The sequence below is a fragment of the Leguminivora glycinivorella genome, chromosome 7 (assembly GCF_023078275.1).
Source record: "Leguminivora glycinivorella isolate SPB_JAAS2020 chromosome 7, LegGlyc_1.1, whole genome shotgun sequence".
Classification (NCBI taxonomy): Eukaryota; Metazoa; Arthropoda; class Insecta; order Lepidoptera; family Tortricidae; genus Leguminivora; species Leguminivora glycinivorella.
Window position 1 is genome coordinate 12,571,296 of NC_062977.1, and position 22,148 is coordinate 12,593,443.

General features: G+C 41.2%; 3 protein-coding genes across 6 annotated transcripts in view; 2 read left to right on the plus strand and 1 right to left on the minus strand.

Moving 5' to 3' along the window:
• Window positions 1–1,088: 1,088 nt before the first annotated feature.
• LOC125228159 lies at window positions 1,089–9,081 on the plus strand. Of its 2 annotated transcripts, XM_048132616.1 has the most exons (8): window positions 1,124–1,329; window positions 2,771–2,873; window positions 3,176–3,280; window positions 4,788–4,946; window positions 5,128–5,283; window positions 5,687–5,814; window positions 7,109–7,286; window positions 7,524–9,081. In XM_048132616.1, the coding sequence occupies exons 1-8, from the start codon at window positions 1,273–1,275 to the stop codon at window positions 7,703–7,705; spliced, it is 1,068 nt and encodes a 355-aa protein (XP_047988573.1). In that variant the 5' UTR covers window positions 1,124–1,272; the 3' UTR covers window positions 7,706–9,081. The 2 variants fall into 2 exon arrangements, with proteins under 2 accessions (XP_047988574.1, XP_047988573.1); XM_048132617.1 differs by lacking the exon at window positions 5,128–5,283 and having other exon boundaries at window positions 1,089–1,329.
• Window positions 9,082–11,402: 2,321 nt separating this feature from the next.
• LOC125228034 (uncharacterized WD repeat-containing protein alr3466-like) lies at window positions 11,403–15,324 on the plus strand. The gene is made up of 6 exons (XM_048132476.1): window positions 11,403–11,620; window positions 12,390–12,613; window positions 12,972–13,161; window positions 13,488–13,689; window positions 14,398–14,595; window positions 15,137–15,324. Exons 1-6 carry the CDS (start codon window positions 11,403–11,405, stop codon window positions 15,317–15,319), a joined length of 1,215 nt encoding a protein of 404 aa, XP_047988433.1. The 3' UTR covers window positions 15,320–15,324.
• A 91-nt stretch (window positions 15,325–15,415) lies between these two features.
• The window catches only part of LOC125227765 (protein phosphatase Slingshot), a 43,761-nt gene continuing 37,028 nt past the window's right edge, over window positions 15,416–22,148 (minus strand). For all 3 annotated transcript variants that reach the window (XM_048132084.1, XM_048132085.1, XM_048132086.1), the window contains 3 exons: window positions 19,921–20,115; window positions 18,174–18,443; window positions 15,416–18,012 (listed from right to left, as the gene is read on the minus strand). In XM_048132084.1, coding sequence (XP_047988041.1) covers window positions 15,948–18,012; window positions 18,174–18,443; window positions 19,921–20,115 — 2,530 coding nt within the window. In that variant the 3' untranslated portion in view covers window positions 15,416–15,947. The remainder of the gene's footprint in view (window positions 18,013–18,173; window positions 18,444–19,920; window positions 20,116–22,148) is intronic.

The window sequence follows — 22,148 nt, forward strand, 5'->3', positions numbered from 1 at the left end:
GGTTTTGGTTTTCTCTCGTGTTCGATATAATGCTTTATCGACAGTTTTTTTATGGGATGCGACAATTTATATACTTATATTGAACCCCACCAAAATACAAGTTCATGGTAAATACGGTTACCCAATAGGAGGATTTTTCTCCCGCGGACGCGCGTTATCTTGCGAGCTATCTGAGGACTGTTAAGGGTGCCTTTCCACCAGAGATGTGTTATGGATGCTTCTGATATCCACAATCAGCTTAGTCGAACCCGTTCCTACTAGCGCTACGCTTTGTGAACAGTGAACATGATTGGTGGATCAAACACTATCACATTGCGCATACGTGCAGCGTGCGTAGTCGAATGGCACAAACGCTCACGAAACGAAATCCTCGTAGATATCTCTATCGCTCTTGCGTATTGGCGCGGCAGAGCCAGACACCTTTCGTTTCGTTTCGCGTCGCAGAAATGTAATTCGGCTACGGGACCAAGCACGGGTAAATAGCATGGTCGCGCGATAGACGATAAAATATCAGGCCGTCCCTATCGCACTATTAGTAAATGCGATAGGGACGGCCAGATGTTTTATCATTTATCGCGCGACCATACTTGCCTGCCAGGTTGTGTAATTTTACAAACTTCAAATTTTATGCATGGCTATAATTATGTATGTCCGTGTCCGTACTCCGTATTAAATGATCCGGCCTACCCCTTGATTTACGATTTAGGTTTATTAGAGATCTACGAACAAGACGATATACATTTTTGGTGCTACATACATGCATTGTGTCGCTACTGTCGCTAGTAGGTACGTTAATAGGTATTAATAGTACGGCACTCAAAAAAGTTTGGGAACCCCTGGGTTAGTGTCTGTATCATTATCATCATCCTCCTTGCGTTATCCCGGCGTTTGCCTCGGCAATTGCTCATGGGAGCCTGGGGTCCGCTTTGACAACTTAATCCCAAGATTCTGCCATCTGACCTTCCAACATTATATGAATAATTTGGTTCCTGCTTCAGAGAAAGCAGGTAGTAGGTACATACGCGACGTTCGTTCATTTTCAATAATGCAAGTAGTACTTACGTACTTTCGCGCCACCCGTATAGTCTTATCGAGGAAAACCTACCTTCCTTTGTGATTTGCCGACGACAAAACGAGTCTTGAAACCGACTTCGAAATGGACCAATAGGGAGCCCATTCTCGTTTTAACTGTGGACTAGTCAGGACGCGCGCGGTATAGATACAGATCTGGCAGATTTTGATCGTGATTTTAAATTTGGAACAAAAAAATAAATGGAGAACAATATCTTTAGTGATTATGGCACTGGTAGTGGGAGCTCAGCAAGATCGGTAAGTGTCAATATTTTGATAATAAACATAAGAAGAAGATACTTAGGTAGTCCATTTTTATTTGGTAAACGTAAGTACCTACCTACCTACATTTATTTTTGTTTGATGGAGATAATAGAATACATTGACCGCACATTACAAATAATGTAGGTAACATATTGAATTCTGTTATATTTTTGTTAAAAAGATTAATTACTTGGCAGGTTTAATTATACAAAGGTAATTACATTCGTAAACACGTGATTTTTTGTTCTCGTTAAATTCGACACACAGGTGGTGGTGGCAGCCTCGTGGGCCTTTGCCAATGACAAGTGTAATTACATAGATATAAAAACCGGCCAAGAGCGTGTCGGGCCACGCTCAGTGTAGGGTTCCGTAGTTTTCCGTATTTTTCTCAAAAACTACTGAACCTATCAAGTTCAAAACAATTTTCCTAGAAAGTTTTTATAAAGATCTACTATTGTGATTTTTTTCATATTTTTTTAACATAGGGTTCAAAAGTTAGAAGGGGGGGACGCACTTTTTTTTCCTTTAGAAGCGATTATATCCGAAAATATTGATATTATCAAAAAACGATCTTAGTAAACCCTTCTTGATTTTTAAATACCTATCCAACAATATATCACACATTGAGGTTGGAATAAAAAAATATCCGCCCCACTTTACATGTAGGGGGGGGGGGTACCCTAATAAAACAGTTTTTTCCATTTTTTATTTTTGCACTTTGTTGGCGTGATTGATATACATATTGGTACCAAATTTCAGCTTTCTAGTGCTTACAGTTACTGAGATTATCCGCGGACGGACGGACGGACGGACGGACAGACAGACAGACATGGCGAAACTATAAGGGTTCCTAGTTGACTACGGAACCCTAATTACCACCAAAAACCCATCACGTCACCCATCTATAGGTATAACAAGTTTGTATATATTTAGTGACCTAATTTCCCGAGAGATGGCGCTGTACTGTGGGTTACTTCGCGCTGTTAAGATTTTTCCAGAGTTGATGGGGGTAGAATACGGAACCCCACACTGAGCGTGACCCGACACGTTCTTGGCCTATCTGTTATGACAAGACTTGACATATATCCATACTTAATATTATAAATGCATATACATGGGAAAGTGTGTGTGTCTGTTTGTTTGTCCGTCTTTCACGGCCAAATGGAGCGACGAATTGACGTGATTTTTTTAAAGTGGAAATAGTGGAAGGGATGGAGAGCAAGTGACATAGGCTACTTTTTGTCTCTTTCTAACGCGTGCGAAGCCGCGGGCAAAAGCTTGTATGATATATAACTATTAACCATTTAGGGCATTTAGACATTTTTCTACTCATTCGATTTTGAACTGTAATCTTATTGTAGAAATGCGTTTTTGTTTTAAGTATGATGACAATACGATTGCCGCTACCGATTAAAAGGTTAAATTACATTTTTAGTCATGGGCGAGCTTGGATTCCTGGCCTTCAGCACTTCAGAAACATCCGCAGTTCGGTATGCTGGACGAACAACGCCAGTACCAATCCGCAGACCTGTTAGACTGTAAGTATATTAGTTATTTTAGCAACTTTGCCGTTTCAACATAACTTTGCCCTCCGCTTAATATGACAGTAGAAGAAAATATTCCAGTACACCTTCAAAAAGTTTCTACCATTCTACTAGTGTTTCCCACGTATATTATTCATATCGCACCTTTTGACCTAATGCTCAAACCCTATGTCTCACTGCGATTTCTGCATCCCTGTTGTCAATTACTGAATATAGTGATTAATATCTTAAGATGCGTGAAGACTGAAGAGATAAAGATAATAACGCTAAATAAAAATCGAAAAATGTTGTTTCAGTGATGGCGAAACGAAGCACGCTGCAAGAAATGATGAGTGAATTCAAAATGAACGGACACGACTCTCCATACAATCCCGAGGAAGATAAAAGGCCGAGTAGACCAGGTAAATTCTGAAAAAAAAAACCGGCCAAGTGCGAGTCGGACTCGCCCACCGAGGGTTCCGTACAAACTTTCTTTCAAACTACCTAGTAAAAATAATCTCATATTTTCATATAACTCTAATGACTTGACTAGAAGACAAAAGTATAGGCACTAATGAGTATTATAGTGTATAGCGCCATCTCCCGGTCAATTTGCTAACTAATTTGCGCGACCTGGTTTTTCAGGGATAATTCTTTATAATGTTAACCGATTTAAATAGTTTTTACTTTATTGGACAGAAGATGGTTTACGTAACACCTCGTATTAATTTGAAGTACGATATACATCCGCAATGGTGGGTAAATTGAAAGTAAAAATCTGAAAAGTTTTTTGTCAATTAAAAAAAAGTATTCAAAATACAAACACGATTATATTTTTCCTGTAATGTATAGCATAAAACCAATGTTTACTAAAATTTTCATAATTTTTCGTTGGTAAACTTCGGAGATAAGGGGGGGGGGAACGGTATTTTTTTTTTACATTTTCCTTCAAAATTCTTTTTTTTTCCACAACAAAAAAATTATAAAAAATAGCTTATTTACGTTGAATTTGAGCTCTTTCCAACGATACCCCACTTGACCTAGTAACTTGAAATTTACAGTTTGCCCCCTTTCATTTTGGCCATTTTCTACAATTAAAATTAATATATTTAAAAAAATTATACTTTCTATTTGTAGAGGTTTACAATGTTCACAACTATTCCAAATTTCAAGTTGATAGCATTAGTAGTCCTCGAGATATTTAGGAATGTGACAGACGGACAGACAGACGGACAGAGTCGCACCATAAGGGTTCCTGTTGTACCTTTTTGGTACGGAACCCTAAAAAGCTCGAAAAATCGCTTTATATTCCTATAGTCTGTATCATCATTAGGTATGTAACTATGTATCACCTGTGGTACATATCACAATAAAAATTATAAACAAAATTTACCCTCAATAGGCTCCCTAAACCAGGCAGGCAATCATGGTCACGCGATAAATGATAAAACATCTGGCCGTCCCTATCGCACTTACTAATAGTGCGATAGGGACGGCCTGATATTTTATTGTCTATCGCGCGACCATGCTACCCGTGCAGTTGAGAGAGGGTAAATAAAAAGTTTACACGAGCAAATAAGGATGTTTAAAGACAGCACAGCAATGACAGATTCGCTTCGTTTTGTATTTGGATGTTAAAACCCGAAAATGTGCAAATTATTTTGTTTAAGTTTCTTTTAATACCTAAAAGTACAGAGTACCTTACCTATAGTGGCTAAAATAGAGGTAAAAATATATATAAGGGTACAACTTTATTTAATATAATAATAATTATTATATTCTATTCTTATCAGTAGAAAAAATATGGTACCTAAAGTTAAAAATACCTAATTGTCGCGAAAGGTTGACTTTTGGTAGAAAATTTAAATTTCACGACATGGAAAAGTGCGTTTAAAGTGTACTAAGTATTTATTTATTTCTGTTTTTCAGAGAACCATATTGGCATGGGTCCATCGAGTGTATACCTGCGACAGAAGTCTTGGCCAGAACCAGATTCTACTCCTGTGCAGCGCTTGCCGCGACCAAAGTCTGAGTGGATCCAGTCCACCACTGTGCCGGATCTTATAAAGCCTCCAATTTTCTTCGATGGTACGCATGTCTTTTCTAAATCTCCTTGTAGGTACAACAAGGAGATTTACAACATACGTCATTCTACCTGAGACAATTTTAAAGCTAGAGAAAGAGATATTTATTTGCTTCCACGTACACATCTTATTTTATATCAAATTTTTCGAAACGGCCTTCAGCACTCACAAAGCCGGTTTTTCAGATGCCGTCGGCAAGACTTCGAATGTGTACCAGCGGGAGAAGTGGTTTGAGCCTGAGCCGGAAATGATAACGTCGCATCGGCTGCCACGTCCAAAGTCGGAATGGATTCCACCTACCATTACGCCGGATATAACACAAACTCACAAATTCTTCGATGGTATGTAAATTCCTCCCATGCTGAATTGAATAGGCACTAATACCTAGAAAATATTTACTACTTCTGGAAGTGCCCAATGATTTTTTCGAATCCAAACTTGTAAAACGAAAGTACAGCCACTTTTGCGACTCTCAATTAACGTGGTACATCTTTTACACCTACAGTCATGAATGAGAAAAGGATTGAAGGTTTCAATCCAAATATCTGCCACCAGGGCCTCTAGCCAAACGTACCATTATATCCGTAATTGTTAACGCTCCGTGGCGAACAATATGCAGTTAGCTCTGGCACGCCAAAGTGGAAGAGCGAAAGAGAAAGAAAGCTGCGAAACGATACGGAGCTTCAACGATTGCACGCTTGCATGATATAGGAGCTTCACATATCCTGTTATTTAAAATTGTAGATCTGGAAACTATTTCGGCGGAGCAGGTGCGAGTATTAAACTCGCTTCCCAACGCCGTGCTGTACGGCCTGCTCCGAGACCTGGAGCAGAGAAGGAACGAGCAAACCAGGCCCAAGCGAGTACGAGATGTAAGTGATTCGTTTTTAATTGGTTTCTGTATTTTGCCGATTTTTGTCGACTTCCGTTTTTACCTTATCTACGACATCTACTAACCTTCCACAATTTTCTGAAATTGTTAGAAAGATATCGATGTTCATGTACGTATGTTGTTAATATTCATTTCATCACACAATAAAAAAATACAGTTTTTTGCATTTCTTTCTAATATAAAAAAATATGTGTCACGACGGATATCACGATGCGACGGGCAAAGATAGATAAAGAGGCAAAGTTGTCATTCTTGAAAATAAATTACCATTATAAATTTATCTGATAAGTTGATGTTTAGTATAAATAATACATATTTAAAAATGCCAAATGTTGATGCCATACCGCGTTATAAAGGCGGAAAGATATCGTTTGTATTCAAACCGTAGGTACATAGAAAACACGTTTTCTCATCTAGATTTTTCGTCTTTCTGGGGCCATTTCTGTACAACAGGTTAAATGCAAAATTAATGTTTGTTGTAAAAGTGCTCTACGACATTGATATTACTTATGTTTAATTACCTATTGAATATACAATGAATATATATGTAATGTAATAGTTCGGAATCTACGAAAATAAGTCTTGTGTTTATTTTCTTATAAGTTTTATTTTAGTGAATAATTAAAAATAAATCACTAATTTAGTCCTTCCTCTGCCTGAATCCTCATAAAACATTAAATCACTGTACAATTATGTTTTTATTAATAAATTATTTGTATTTGTATTTTGTATTTGTATACCAGGTAAGGTTCTTAACATTATGTTTCAATAATTCATTAAATAGATTAGACTCCGAAATAAATATCATAGGTACATAAAAGAAAAAGCAACCAAATCCACAGGTGGCCGAGCCATGACTCAAACACGGGTCTTCTCTTCAGCATTCGCAGCTTACATCTTCGCCACCCGACCGCCGTGGTACGGTCGCTATCAGATACATCAGAGAGGATAAGATGCTCACTAATATCCTCTATTATCGAAGCGAAAGTCCGATATTTGTGAGAAATTTTCCCATTCCGATCCATACTAATATTATAAATCGGAAAGTGTGTGTGTCTGTTTGTTTGTCCGTCTTTCACGCCAAAACGGAGCGACGAACTGACATGATTTTTTAAGCGGAGATAATTGAAGGGATGAAGAGTGACATAGACTACTTTTTGTCTGTTTCTAACGCGAGCGAAGCCGCGGGCACAAGCTAGTATGTAATAAATGATCTCTGAGAAGCTAAGCGCTTATGACCAACTTCTAAGGCTGACTAACTTTTTGATTACCAGGAATGCCGATTCTGCAAGAACAACGGCGAGCGCGAATCGTACTACCGTTCGCACGTGCTGAAGGATGCGGACGGGCGCGTGTCGTGCCCGGTGCTGCGCAAATTCGTGTGCAAGCGCTGCGGCGCGCGCGGCGACCACGCACACACCCTCAAGTACTGTCCGCTGAGCACGGAGGAAGGTACGGACTTTAGTTTTTTTGGAATCAGTAACGCAATTAGGGACTCGGGATGATTTGCGGCCACCTGGTAAAGATTACCTCGGTGATAGGAACCTACCTCGGGTAGCAAAATGTACCACCACTTTTTACCTGATTAGCAACGACGGAAATGGAGTTGCTGTAAAAAATTTCGTTTTACTAGTCATGCATACAAAATATTAAATAGTCAAATATCACAAAATATGTCTAAATTTCCAGAACGCATGAAGTCCACAGCCATGATGCACAGCGTGCGGCTGGCGTCGGGGCGCCGGCGCGGGCAGGCGGAGGGCGACTACGTCATGTTCGGCGACACCTCGCCCTCCTTCCTCCTCGACTACCGCTCCTGCGCCCCGCTCGACCCCGTCTGGGCCGACTTGGAGAAAAAGCTCACTTTATAGACATCGGTAGACCAGGTGACGCGGTTCTGTCTGGAGCCTGAAATGAGCTGATTTATCCACTAAATTACTTTCTGACATCGCAATCAGCGGTGTGACAGTACGTAGTAAGAATATTTGTCCTGAAGAACCGTAACCATCTTAGCGGCTACAATGCTTATTATGGAGGATCTGTGCTCCGTCTCTTCAACTGAAGTTGATTATGTGCATATTGCGCACTGACTTAGTACCTAGTTACTACATTGATACTCATATTTTATTGTTACAAGTTATTTTTAATTCCTTTCGACGTATTAGAAAACTTACACATCAGTGGTATGTTACCTATAAACTGCTATTAGAGGTTCCTGTTTAATTAAACTTAGATATATTGTTAGTATTATAATGTCATACGAAATCATATGAAGATATAGTATGTAGATATAAGACTATTAATTTTGTTGCTTGGCTTATGCCAAAATTTAATATTTTATGTGTCATATCATTTATAACTAATATAAGATAATTCTCTTATCTGTTTATAAAGTGACATTTAATGTTATAATTACCGAATCGTTCCACTTATTTAGAACTGTAAGACGTTGATTAGTTTTAAATGAAGACTTTAAAATAAGATTAACTTAGTGTTAAGTTAGGCACCTACTTATCTTATAGGTTTCCAAATGACCAAAACAAAGAACAGACATCAGTTAAATACTTAATTAAATTAATATTTTACCTATAGAGGGCTCATGAACGTTACCCAAAAATGGCAAAATACTTATAATCAACTTTATAATAACATCTTTTGTATATTTAAAGCAACATATTTATTAATATATCATGTTTCAATATAGTATTGACAGTAATATATTACCTCGAAATCAAATCTGTTGTTTTAAATGAAAAGTATAAATTTGATATACAGTTTATTTTTTTATCACTATGGAATCCGGCGTGTCATTGTGCTAGTATATGTTTTTTTATCAAATGCCAGTATGTATAACCATTGTAGAAGTAGGTATACATAATTCTCAGTATTACAGTACCTATTACATACTTAAAGGAACTATTTTGTACAGGAAAATACAACTCATCAATTAAGTATGAAACTACTCTGCCCGTATTGACAAATAAACAGTAATTTTTGTTAGAATTATTGAGTTTATTTGTTCACAAGTGAGTCATTTTTTCTATGATGGTTTAAAGTTGGTTTCAACTTTAGGTATATATACTTAAAAATTGTTATTACGTTTTGCTATTTTTTTAAATGATTTGCTATTATTAGCGTTGATTCATTATCATATCATTAATCATTTGCCTCATCAGTCCTTAAATACTTTCAATGTCTTTAATAATGGTGTTGGTTTTTTTTGGATCCAATAAATCACGGGGAAAAGGTCGCGTATTTAATTTTATATTTTTATAAAACCGTTTTTGGTGGTGCGCAAAGTTGCCATTTTAAGTTTGACATTTGACTTCATTACCTACAACTTTGCCCACCCCCACAAATTTGTAGGTACCTACAAAGGGTCTAGCCGCAATCCTATAGTGAAACTGCCCCTGGCCGAAATGTATAGCTTTCTTAAGTGCGTTTGTTTGTCTTATTTTAAGATATCGTTTTACCAAACTTCAAACTCATAATCCTGTTGGTTTTGCTAAAAAAAAATAATTAAAAAAAGTTTTTATTTTTCTGTAGCTAAAGTAATAGTTGGATTTCTTTGAAATTTAGATATTTTATGCACCTAATAGTAATTCATTAAACAAAAAAAAAACAAGGTTCTAACTTGTTCACAAGTGCCAGATTTTTTTTTAAATTAATTAATTAGATAATCGGGCTTGGGGAGCCAGTCCCTGTCTCAAGTTAATTATGTTCTATGAGATTTAGCTAAAGGAAAGGAGTGAATAAAAACGGGAATAATACCAAAATGTGGACACAATTCTACGATCGATAGGACAAAATATGCTGACGCCATCTGCTCTTTACCGGCCAAAGCGTGTTAAATACTTAAAGGTTTTCGTATGTTTATTAATAACTACCTACATAAAGAGGTAGAGGTGACGAACAACCGTGCAAAAACTTCTTAGAATTAGGTAGATGATAATTTTGTGATCATAAAAGAAATAGTACATTACGATACAAGTGCGTAAAAAAGGAAGTTCGAAACGAGTGGCGATAGATTAAACCGACACGAGTTACGAATTTCCTTTTCGCACGTGTATCGTACGACGTTTTTCAGTACAGATGAGCCTCCGAACTTTCGACCTGGCACCTGGCATATTATAATGAACCACTTATGAAATATTTTTCAGTACAGATGGTGTTTTTTTTACGCACTAGTGCGAGAAGTGGTTCATTATATGCCAGGTCGAAACTTTGAATGCTCATCTGTACTGAAAAACGTCGTACGATACACGTGCGAAAAGGAAATTCGTAACTCGTGTCGATATAAAATACTCCCTTCGGTCGTGTTTTAATTTATCGCCACTCGTTTCGGACTTCCTTTTTTACGCACTTGTATCGTAATGTACTATTTCAGTACAGATGATGTTTTTTTACGCACTAGTGCGAGAAGTGGTTCATTTTATGCCAGATCGAAACTTCGGAGGCTCATCTGTACTGAAAAACGTCGTACGATGCACGTGCGAAAGGGAAATTCGTTACTCGTCTCGATTTAAAACACTCCCTTCGGTTCGGTCGTGTTTTAATTTATCGCCACTCGTTTCGAACTTCCTTTTTACGCACTTGTATCGTAATGTAAGTACTATTATTTGCACGCACTTACTTTTTAATAATTTTCTAGAATAACTCGTGAAATTCGCACCGTTTCCTGTATTTTGACTTGTCGGCCTCCCCTCTGTTTCTGCACTCACCCTGTCGCCAGCACTCCCCCGCACCGCCGCCAGGCCCCGCCGGCGCCCCGCGCACCCACGCTTTATCTATTAAAGGCTTCCTAACAATGCTTTAAGAGCTATAACGTATGCTTGGATGGGCAGGGCGCCGGCCGGGGGCTGGCATATTTTGTGCAGGCTTTTAAAGATCTATACACGACACTGTAAATGACGAAAAACACTACGAGAGTAGAAAAAAAAATAAACAGATTGTGTGTCAGTCGAAAAGGATGAAGCTCAACATTGTACTCCAGCACAAAAGACTTGCTCTGAAATTTGACCCAAATGAGATATTTAACACGGGTTCTGTCTACTATATTATTCTACTATTTCTACTCTTTGGTCTGAACTGAAATAGTACATTACGATACAAGTGCGTAAAAAAGGAAGTTCGAAACGAGTGGCGATAGATTAAAACACGACCGAAGGGAGTGTTTTAAATCGACACGAGTTACGTACGTAATGTACTATTTTAGTTCAGACTCTCGTACCGTAGCCGTATTTAGGCCACTCAGCAAGCTTCGTGGCCTAGTAAACATGTGGTACTCGACTGAAAAGTTTTGTATTATATCACGATTGTATAAAATACTATTATAAAAATATTACTGAACATTCCTCTATCTCACGCAAAGACAAAATTATGGTTTTTTGAATGTTAGACTTTTTGTGTCAAGAACCACGGTCAAGAACTCTAGACTAATTCAAGACAGATGATGTCACTGACAAATAACTACCGAATTAATTAGGGAAACATATTTTTAGATAAGAACGGGTTATATATAAAATAAAATGACATTATGAATCACATGCAGCCTTACTAATTAAATTCATGGACCCTCAAAGGAAAGCAGTACCCGGTCCAGTGGCTAAAACTAGTTTAAAGTCATCGCATAAAAACGCTGGTGTAACAAACACTTCTTGTAAGCCTGTCGTACCAAATAAGGAAATTAAAACATCCCACACTAGCACGCCGACCGTAGAGCACCGCTCTTTCCCTAGTGAAGAAAACCAGATATACAGCGGGCAAGTCAATGTGCTGTCTATCATGTAAGTGCAGATGTAGTAATGATTGAATGAAACGAATGTGCCAGGAGTCTACCTACCTTTGTTACATTTGAAGATTAGCCAAGAGTATCTACAATCGTTGACGCTCTGTGGCGTACCATAATAAATGTAATCTACTTATGTCTCAAACACACTGGCAGACAGATGAGACAGAGCAAATTGAGTATCGTTCGCCACGGAGCGTCAACGATTGCACTCTTGCCTCTAGCCAAAAACCCTGATCGACTACAGCATAGAACAGATAACAATCATCTTCAAACATTTTTTCCCCTCACTAGCTCGGAAACACGTGTTTTGTCCTTTAATACCAGCGAGTAAAAACGCATTTTATCCACTAGTGGGTAAAGTAATTTGACCTTGAATAAAGTCAAATTAACTGCTTTAAAATTGATAAAAGTAGGTGAATCTAGTAATAAAGATGATTTACCACCTGTGGAACTACTGGAAGCAGTGATAAACGCATTTTTTGCGTTGTAGTTTCCTCGCTATAGTGAGGGGAAAAGTTTTGTGTTACACTCGGGTGCAAATGTATTTTACTTCTCGTGTGTTAAAAAACTCGCAAGTTCAGGATTCTATTCTCGAACCACTCGCTTCGCTCGTGGTTCAACTATAGAATCCTTACACTTCCTCGTTTTTCAATTCCACACTCGGCGTTAAAATACAACTTTGCCCCCTTGTATACAAGGCCCCTTGTATTTGTTATAACAAATAACTATTACCAACTTTTAATCAAACACCATCGTGATTCTAGCGACTTAGATAAGGACATAAGGTGCTGCAAGTATTCAGAGGATGTCAGAGAGATAGCAGTGGGGTTCGCCGACGGCACGATTCGGTTATTTGACTGCAGTACGGGTGAATGCACTCACACCCTGGTGGACGATGAGTGCCGCTCCTACCCCGGCCCGGTCACGTCCATTAAGCACAGGCCTCTCAGCGATGCACATCCCAATTCTAACTCACTCGTATCCACATGTAAGTAATCGGAGAGAAGTGGGGCTTGCTGACGACACGATTCGGCAGTTCAAACTGCAGCATGAGAAAAAAGAAACAAAATTTGATAAGCATGCCAGATATGTAGATGGCGCTGTTTAGTTCTAAAGCACGTGCGTTATCAGTAGAGGGTAACACGAGCAGCTCAGTGTCAGTTATATGTATTTCCATTTAGGCCGTAGTGGCAGAACTCTGAAACGGTTTACTTCAAACGATTAGTTAACATAACGTAGAATCCTTTACCCCGGCGCTCCGTCTTTTCTCTTGCTTCCCAATTCCCATATTATAGAAGGGAAATTCTAAAAACAAGCGATTATTAAAACCGATTATTGTTCTTCAGATGTCAACGGGTGCATAAAATGTTGGATGTATAAATACGACCAATGCTTGTACACAATTCGAGAAAAGCGGCAGACGCTGGGACTCACATATCATCCTCGTTTTTGCAAGTTCGTGACCTATGGAGACGACCGTAGAATTAACATGTATGATGAAGAAGCTCAGACACAAGAAAGATCATTTTATGCAAGGTATTCTTAAGACATTAAATAGCAGTACTCGTAACTAGTAGACGATAACAAGGGTTTCCCGGTAATTGTAGTTAGTCAAGCCAAATAGACAATGTCTCTGATGGCGATGAGCACTGAATATGGGTTAAAAGAAATGATCCAAATTGATCATATTTAGGCCGTGGACCCATGCAGCGCGCGGCAAAACATAATACTTAACTTCGGCTAAGTCCATACCTAAAATACAAGCTGTTTGATGGTCCGCACGGCACGATCAAAACGTATACTTCGATTTGAAAGGACGACTGGGTCAAATAAAAATAATTAATTCTTATTTAAATTTTTAGTGGAGCAAGAGGCGTAATAGACGGCCACAAGTCAAGGATATTTGCGTGCGCGTTCCATCCGAAGTCGAACCACGAGTTGATATCGGGCGGCTGGGACGACACCGTCATGTGCTGGGACGACCGCGTGCCGTATTCCACGCGGCACTTCGAGGGTGTCCACATGTGCGGGGAGGGGCTGGACTTTGACAAACCGGGGAAACAGGTAGACTTCTACCTCCCTTAGGCACTGGTCCCATCGCGAGCTAGTAAACTATGAGCTATCGGCTATAAAAACGAACAAAAGATAATCACGCCCGTGTAAATAAAAGAGACACGGCGATGTTTATAGCTACTTAAGCCCAGCGGTGAGTCTCTTTTATTTGCACGGGAGTGCTTATCTTTTGTTCGTTTTTATAGCCGATAGCTCATAGCTTACTAGCTCGCGGTGCGACCAGTGCCTATTATAAGAAGATTTTTATGCGAAGATCGAAAGGCGTTATAGGATGCTCTTTAAGAATATTTAATTCGCTTGTGCGTTTCATCCCAAATCGAACCACTAGTTTATGAGCGGGTGGGATGACATCGTCATGTGTTGGGACTCGCAAATAACAGAGGACATTAACAATCATAATTTAAAAAAATACAAACGAGTTAATAACCTTCTCCTTTAGAGACGTAGATACCTTCAACATAAAGTACCTACTTCTGAGAAATGACTGCCGAATGGAAATAGAGCGATTAGTTCCAGATTATTGTTTTGTTTGATTCCTATTTGGCCGGATTTTCTTGAGTAGGTAAATAAGTCACAATCCGGACGACTTGAGGAGAATCCGACGAAACAAGAATCTGACAAATCGAGAACTACTTAATCAAAAGTATGTATCTACTGTCATCTACAACTGAAGACTACTGTAATATAATGTTCTTTCAGATCCTCACCTGTTCTTGGCAAGAGAAGGACTCTATTCAGTTGTGGGATTATGGTTCCTGCAAAGTTATAGAGACTATTGTCCCGGACACTTATCAATCGAAACTTTACTGCGGAAGGATGGTTCCAAAAACGAGCCTCATAGTTTGCGGTGGATCTGAAATTAATATGCTGCGTGTCGTTGATATCAATCTTAAAATAGTAAGTACCTAAAAAAACTATTTGTACATTGGCCCATCTGTTTGATCTCCATCGCACGTTCGTAATTATATTTCTATCTCGCTCATGACGCCAGTCAATGACACTGCGAGCGCGACAATATAGGTAATAATAATATTTCCCTTCGATCGCCACACGTTGCGAAATTTCTATTTTTCGCACTTGTATCGTAATTTAACCTACTCTTGGGCGTTTTCCAAATGTAATTCCGAATATCGAATTTCACCAGATTTGGACGTGTTTGGGCTCATTCTTCTCAGAATCACGAGCTGATCCGATCCCGACGATAAAAAAATGTGTCCCAAATTTTCCATACAAAATTCGAGTTTCCAATACGTCACGCTCGTAGTAAGTTCATACTAAAATCGTGACGTAAAAGGAAAAAAAAATAGGACACATTTTTTTATCGTCGAGATCGAATCAGCTCGTGATTCTAAGAATGAGCCCAAACACGCCCAGGTCTGGTGAAATTCGATATTCGGGATTTAATTTGGAAAACGCCCTCTTATGCATTCCTTTGCAGACCGAGTGTTGTATACGTAATAACCCAGGCGGTATATACGGTTTTGATTTTGGAAGGGTACGAAGAAAAATTACTGTTGACACTGGAGGAGGATATAAAAAGATCAGTGAAATCGGCAGCATACCACGTGTCGCCTACGTTAGCGGGAAAAGATTGCAGATTGTTGACTTCGGCCAATCATGATTATACTTAGACAGCCATATTTGTCTATTTATTTATTGTTTTTTGTATTTTTATTTTATACTGTAATAAAGGGTGAGATAACAGAAAGTTCTCTGGAAAGTTGTACATCAGTTGTATTGAATTTATTCTCTCTTTTAACATTTTCTACGCACAAACAGCCGCTTAATACAATTTTAAGTGATAGACAAATACACTGTGATTTCATTTTGTAAACAGTATATAAAACTCTACAAAGATAAAATATCGAGTTTGGCAAGAATTCATAATACACGACTAGATCGGTTGCGCCGGCGCGCGAATAGACCGGCGGCCGCCGGAGCGCAAAGCGTATGCTTAGCTTAATGTTTGCCTCTAAAACGGACCGGGCGGCGGTTTTCCTTATTGGGTATCTTAACGTTAAACGGATGTCAAAACACTTGGTCATTTCCTGTAGTGTACATTGTAAACATTACAAATACAAGCGGCCTAAAACATACTATTTATCTATAATAAATATAATACATTGAAACAATTCGTAGATAAATTCTTTACGACATCATTAAAATAATTTCCGTCGGACCATTCGCGCACCCATATCACCGGTCTACATTCATAATAAATAAAAAAAAAACATAAATAATTAATATGTCTACATAGTATTATATACAGGATTTGAACATCTATTATTATTCGACCGATTCAAGTTGAGCCTCGTCAACGGGTGGGTCTTCCCGTGTTGCAATTGTTTTTTGTTTTGAGCTTTCGACATCACAGTCGAGACCACCACATTGGAGTAGTCGAGCGGCGGGATGGACAAGACCGTGGGCGCGATCGGCGGCCGCTCGGCGCCCGCGCTCGTCCCGCGCAGAGCGCCGCAGAACGAGTTGCGCAGCGTCGCCGGCCGCCGCTCCGCCTCCGCCGGCGACCGCGCCTTGCGCGCCTCCCGCGCCCGCTGCGGCTCCGACGCCGACTCGCTCCGCGTCCGGCTCGGCTGGTCCCAGCGGTCCACCAGCACCTTCACCGACACGTCCTCGCCCGCCGGCGGCGAGCTCGGCACCCGCTCCCGCTCCCGCTCCCGCTCCCGCCCCTCGCGCGTCCGCGACTTGGAGCGCCGCAGCGAGTCGGTCTCCGACCGCGCTTCGAACTCCTTCTTGAGGTTGCTGACGAGCCCCTGCGCGTTGAAGGGCTGCGGCGCGGGCGTGGCGGCGGCGGCGGCGGCGGCGCTCGGCAGGTCGCCGTACGAGGCGGCGGCCAGGCGGCGGCGGCGCGGGCCCGAGCGCAGCCACGTGTCGGCGGGCGCGGAGGCGGACAGGCGGCCGCTCCACGTGGAGGCGCCGCGGTCCCGCGCGCGCTCCATGCGCGCCGCCGCCGTCACGAACTCCTTCAGTATGGCACAGGTTTCGTTGAACTTGCGTTCGTTGTCGGAGACGTCGCGGGCGCGGCGGCGCGGCTCGCCGTGCTCGCGGATGCTGCCGAGGTCGGGCCGGGCGGCGGGCGCGGGCGCGGGCGCGGGCTCGAGCGGGGGCCGCTCGTCCTTGGGCCGCTTGTCGCGGTCGGGACGCGGCCGCGTGTCGTAGGAGCCCCAGGACGAGTGGCGCGACAGGTCGGGCACGACGGCGCTGTCGAACGAGCTCCACGAGCTCTGTCGGCTCGGGGGGACCTCCTCGTCGGCGGTTCGCCTCTCGTCGAAGTCGTTCCGGTCGACTAAATTAGATAAAACGTCACTCAGTTTCGTCTTCACGTCTATGATACCACTGTCACTTTTCACTATATTGTCGTTGCCGCTCTCCTCGGGCTTCTGCCCGACGGGTTCCCCGGGGTCCCACGTGTGTATTTTTTCAGAGTCTAGATTTGAGGGGGGATATTTGTGACTTAAGTTTCGCAGGGGCGACACCTGCGGCGGCTTGCTCGGCGGCTCGGCCGCGGCGGCGCCGCCGACGGACGTCTCGGAAGGCCTGTTGCCGGAGGCGTCGCCGAAGTTCAACCGCTGGTAGCGCTTGGTCTCGCGGCGGTCGCCGGAGGCGGCGGTCTCTATCTCGTGCACGATGTGCTTGACGGAGGGCGCGCCCTCCTCCTTGAGGCGGATGATCTGGTTGGGCGAGACGCTGTAGGAGCCGTCGCCGTAGGGCATGAGCATGTGGCGCGTCTCGCGCGCGAGGTTCTCGAGGGAGACGGAGGTGGGCGGCAGCAGCTCGGAGGCCAGCTTGGTGTCGGGCGACCAGGAGCGCGGCCGCCCCGAGTACGAGCCCGTTAGCGCCAGCACCAGCGGCGTCGGATCACTCACTTTGTTCTCGCTCTTCGAAATAGACTTGGGCGACTTGAGATTAGTTTCAGACTTGGACCTTTGCAGCTTCTCCTTGTTCTTCATGGCGTCGAGTATGCCCTGGTATGTTTCGAGCTGGTTGAGGAAGTTGGTGTTGGGTTTGATGCAGCCCCGCTTGGCCTTGACGTGCTTGAGAGCCTTGTCGAAGTTCCAGTTGTACGCCTTCATGGCGTACGCGATCACGACGGACGCGGATCTGCTGATGCCCATTTTGCAATGGACTAATACTTTTGAACCTTCGTTTCTGGCTTTGTTTATGTATTTGAATGTGTTGTCCCAGTGTTTCAGTAGGTCAGTCTTTTCGTCGTCGTACACTCTTATATTTAGGTAATCGAACACACCGGGGAAAAAATTATCTATCTCTCGAGTCACATTCAATATGTGTCTTACTCTGAAATAAAAGAAAATTTTATTTTAGTACAAACATACATCTATATGAAGACTACATTAGCAGATCCGAAATACCAGAGAATAACTGCAATTTTAGTGAAGATATTAATTTTATCTTTTTGTAAAATCTGACATGGATATCCAAAAGTAACAAAAACCTACCCATTCCTCTGCAACTCCTCCAAGTTGCTCGCGTTCCACTCGGAGCCGAGGTAGACGTGGTCGAAGATCTCCGTGGGCGCGTCCATCTGGCCCAGGATCGTCAGCATCTCGTGGTCGATGAACGACTTGTACTCGGCCAGGTCCATGTCCAGCTCGTCCTCCAGGCGCCCGCGGATGGCCTTGCTCGTCACCTCGTCCAGGTCCACGCTCATCATGATCTCCTTGAGGGTGCATCGGATCACGCGTTCCGTTTCGTCACGCTCGCGTGGCCTGTGGAATAAAGTTACAGTTTAGAACAGAAATTCAATGTCAAAGGGTTTTAAATTTACAATTCTTTTCGATTTACACTCTTTATGACAACACCCTGGTACAGATGTAGTGCGAAAAGATTTTCCCTTCGTATTTTTACGGAAACGTACGAACGTGTCATGCTATTTCAGTCAGTCTCAGTACAAGATGTACCGACATTGACTGAACTAGCATGACAAATACGAACGATTCAACGATTTGCATCTGTACTCAGTCTCCAGAAACAATTTTTTTATTGTTAAGACTGTCAGAGAATACGAATGTTTTATAGCTCGCAGGCCCTTTTAGGGGAGGATTTTAGTATTTTTTATCTTTCCGCAACCTGAATTAGCAACTCGGGAGCTGGATCCCGTGGGCCGTAGTTCTCCGAGAGTGACAGATATCTCAAAGTTCACAGCTTTATTAGATAAATTGGGTGTAATGTATAAAACAAAGCATGGCAAATGGTGTGCAGTCAAATGTTGGACAGTAGATTACTTAAAATTCTTCATTTGAAGAATAAGAAGAAAAGAAAGAAAATATAAGAATCAAGTTACGATTAATTTTCTTGAATGGGCGAACAAAACTATACTTATACAACATCCAAGCATGCAAAGGTTGAATAAAAATGTAGGTAAACTACGATTTCGTTCAAAATTGTTTCAACAATCTCAAATAATAATTGTCGGTAAGTGCACACACATTTAATTAACACTTTGGCCGACGTCCGATCAGATTCGAGGCCGAGGAATGAGGTCTAGGCGCTCGCGCGCGCGATGATCCATTACATGCAGGTTTACTACGAAACACGCAATACACAGGAAGTGCTTATTCTTTGAATAATACTTATATAACGCTTCAACTATGTTTATAGATTTCGAATACAATGTTAATGTTAATAGTTCGGGCACGTGTAGCAATAAATCATATGTGTACCAGCGTACTAAAGTAAAATAATGATTTCGGTATTCCAAGATCAAGTTTGTCGTCTTAGCTGCCAACTTTGGCTCAATATTAGATCTAGGTAATAAGCGTTAGATTTTAACACAAGGTTCGATCAGCTAGTTGACTGTTGTCATGTTGTGAGACCATTTCGGAACTTTAGTACGCTGGCGAACGCAGATTAATGCAATATGTAGGAAGGAATAGGAGTATCCAATTCATCCTGGCCGCAATAGACTACGGAAGCGATGTGACCCGACATCCTTGACAGACCAGTAGTTGAGACAGCGGTCTGTTACCGCAAGTTTTATCGAGTGACGCATCAGCAAATCACATACATACATACAATAATTGTACCACACCCCACACCAAAGATTGTCAACACACTTCCGTAGTGAATCTGGCATGCCACTCATTGAAGCAGGATCGGCCGGAGTCGACGTGGGCCTCAAAGTGAGTACACCTCGGCCTCTCAATCCAACAATTAGATGTACCACACCAAAATTTGTCAACTCACTTTAGCCGTAGCGAATCTGGCGAAGGCGGTCGCCGGGACTCGATGCAGTCCATGGCATGCCACTCGTTGAGGCAGGATCGGTCGGAGTCCACGCGAGCCTCATAGTGCGCGCACCAGGCGTGAGAAGCGCCGCCCGCGAAGTGGTTGAGCGCCCGCGCTCGCCCACTGGCGCGGTGCAGCGTCTGCAGCGCTGACCTGCAAAATAATAATTCATATTTATAATGTCTCAATGTTTATATGGCGTTTTAATCTCTATAGGGCCGATAACATCGAGTGGAATCAGCGGACTGTGTTGGGAGGTAGCAATAACTTGTGGAACTTCTCGAAGACATTAGTTTTCGTTAAATGCTTCGACGGTGACAGACGTTTTGGTGCAAGTGGTGCAACCAAAGAGAATCGAGTATAAGTTTAGACGATTATTGACAAAGTAAAAAAACCTCAGTTTTAACAGTTTGACCCAAGCGTCATCTAACAGAGCATCAACCAAAGATGTGGCGCCATCTTAACGAACATAGTTTTCTTAATGTGTCCGAGATACGTTAGTTTCTTCGCTTTATTTATCTAGAGTCTTTGGTGCAACTGACCCTAAAACGCACCCGAGCCACGTGGATTCATAGTTAATTTCGTAACGTCATGCGTATGCTGCTGTAAGTTTCTCCGTATTTTAATACGGCGCAAATTTTAACAAAGCGCGTGGCCTAGCCATGTGCTATGACGTCAGAGCTATAACCGGGAACGCGGAAATTTGAAGTTCGTGTAGTAAATATGTCTATTATTATATCTAAATTTCGTCTACTAACAGATAGAAACCTAAACGAATTTTCACATTCGGCATTAAAAATGCTCTACCCTATGAATAAATGTTTAAATGATAAGGTCGACAGCGAAAATTACAATGCAAGTAGGTATATACATACGTATACGTCAATTTACTAACATGTTACAATTTATTAGCACGTTACACTTTGACCATTCAAAAATTTGATTTAACCGCCAGTGAACCCATCTGCTTACTGATGTTACTGACTGCGTAGAGTATGTAGCCAACGCAACGTGACAATTGTTTACTCTCCGTAGCGAACGAAAACGCAACTGTCTCTGTCATAGTAATATAGAAGAGTGATCGAAAGAGTAAACGATTAAGTATCACGTTGACTAGATAATCAGGTATCCACTGAAATCTAAAGTCCAGTCATAGAATAGAAACGTCCGGACACAGAAGTCACCATAAACAATTCATACTCAACCTTTAGCAACAAAAATAACGACTTGGATGGATGGATGAATCAGTGCAAAAACCATGCCAAGGTATTGCAAGAGTGATGACACTGATGACTGATGACCTCTTTTGGTAATACGTGAATCTATGACGTAGGCACGCTGAAAACTGCCACTGTCCGGCCGTTATTGGCGAGGCCGTTACGTCTGACGATCACTCACAACCTAGAAAAGGTTACACACTTGCCAAAATTACCCATTCAAAATCCTAAACTATTTTTGTTTGAAGTGACTTCAACTATGATTCAATATACAATTATATTTCTTTTTTTTATTTTAGTTTCGCATAACTAAAGCCATCGATTTCTAATCGACATTCTAGCTGCAGCTAATGCGGCTTCTTGAAATTGCGTAGCTATTAATAAGATTTATAATAATAGAAAGTTATTCTGGTTGATGCCATCAGCAACTGCCATAATAATCAGATACAAGAAAATCAAAACCTGCCAAGAACATGTAAGGCCATTATCAGTGTATAATGTTTGCAGCCAACTTGTTTAGGTGGCTACTTTAACTAGTTATAGACTTAACCACTTTAATCATTATATTTTGTTAACTAGTGAGCAAGATTACTTTATAGTGATAGCTTTCTTTTACACAGGACATTTACATTCGATCAATGGTTTTGAAATTCATAAGGACGAGGCAAGAGCCATGTTAGACTCTACTAACGTTACAATTATATTGATAATGATGTCTATAACAGATTTAGGAGGAATAATTCAACGAATACTAGGTCTAACGATGAAATCTTTAAATTAAATTATATTAAATAATCAAATGAAATAAAACGTGACTTAATAGATAAATACATAGCATTATCTAAGTATCAAGGAACAGTATTGTTAAATGGCACGTTTATTATTTACTCATCTAATGAGGTCAATACTGGCACTGTCCACGCGCCACGCTATGTAATATCTTATACTATTAAACGAGCAATTCTTGTA

Coding starts and splice junctions, on each gene's coding strand:
- LOC125228159 (XM_048132616.1), top strand. CDS start 1,273: ATGGAGAACAATATCTTTAGTGATTATGGCACTGGTAGTGGGAGCTCA. Junction 5,284..5,686: donor AACTCACAAATTCTTCGATG/GTATGTAAATTC, acceptor TTAAAATTGTAG/ATCTGGAAACTATTTCGGCG. Junction 5,815..7,108: donor GGCCCAAGCGAGTACGAGAT/GTAAGTGATTCG, acceptor TTTGATTACCAG/GAATGCCGATTCTGCAAGAA.
- LOC125228034 (XM_048132476.1), top strand. CDS start 11,403: ATGGACCCTCAAAGGAAAGCAGTACCCGGTCCAGTGGCTAAAACTAGT. Junction 12,614..12,971: donor TAACTCACTCGTATCCACAT/GTAAGTAATCGG, acceptor ATTGTTCTTCAG/ATGTCAACGGGTGCATAAAA. Junction 13,162..13,487: donor GAAAGATCATTTTATGCAAG/GTATTCTTAAGA, acceptor TTAAATTTTTAG/TGGAGCAAGAGGCGTAATAG.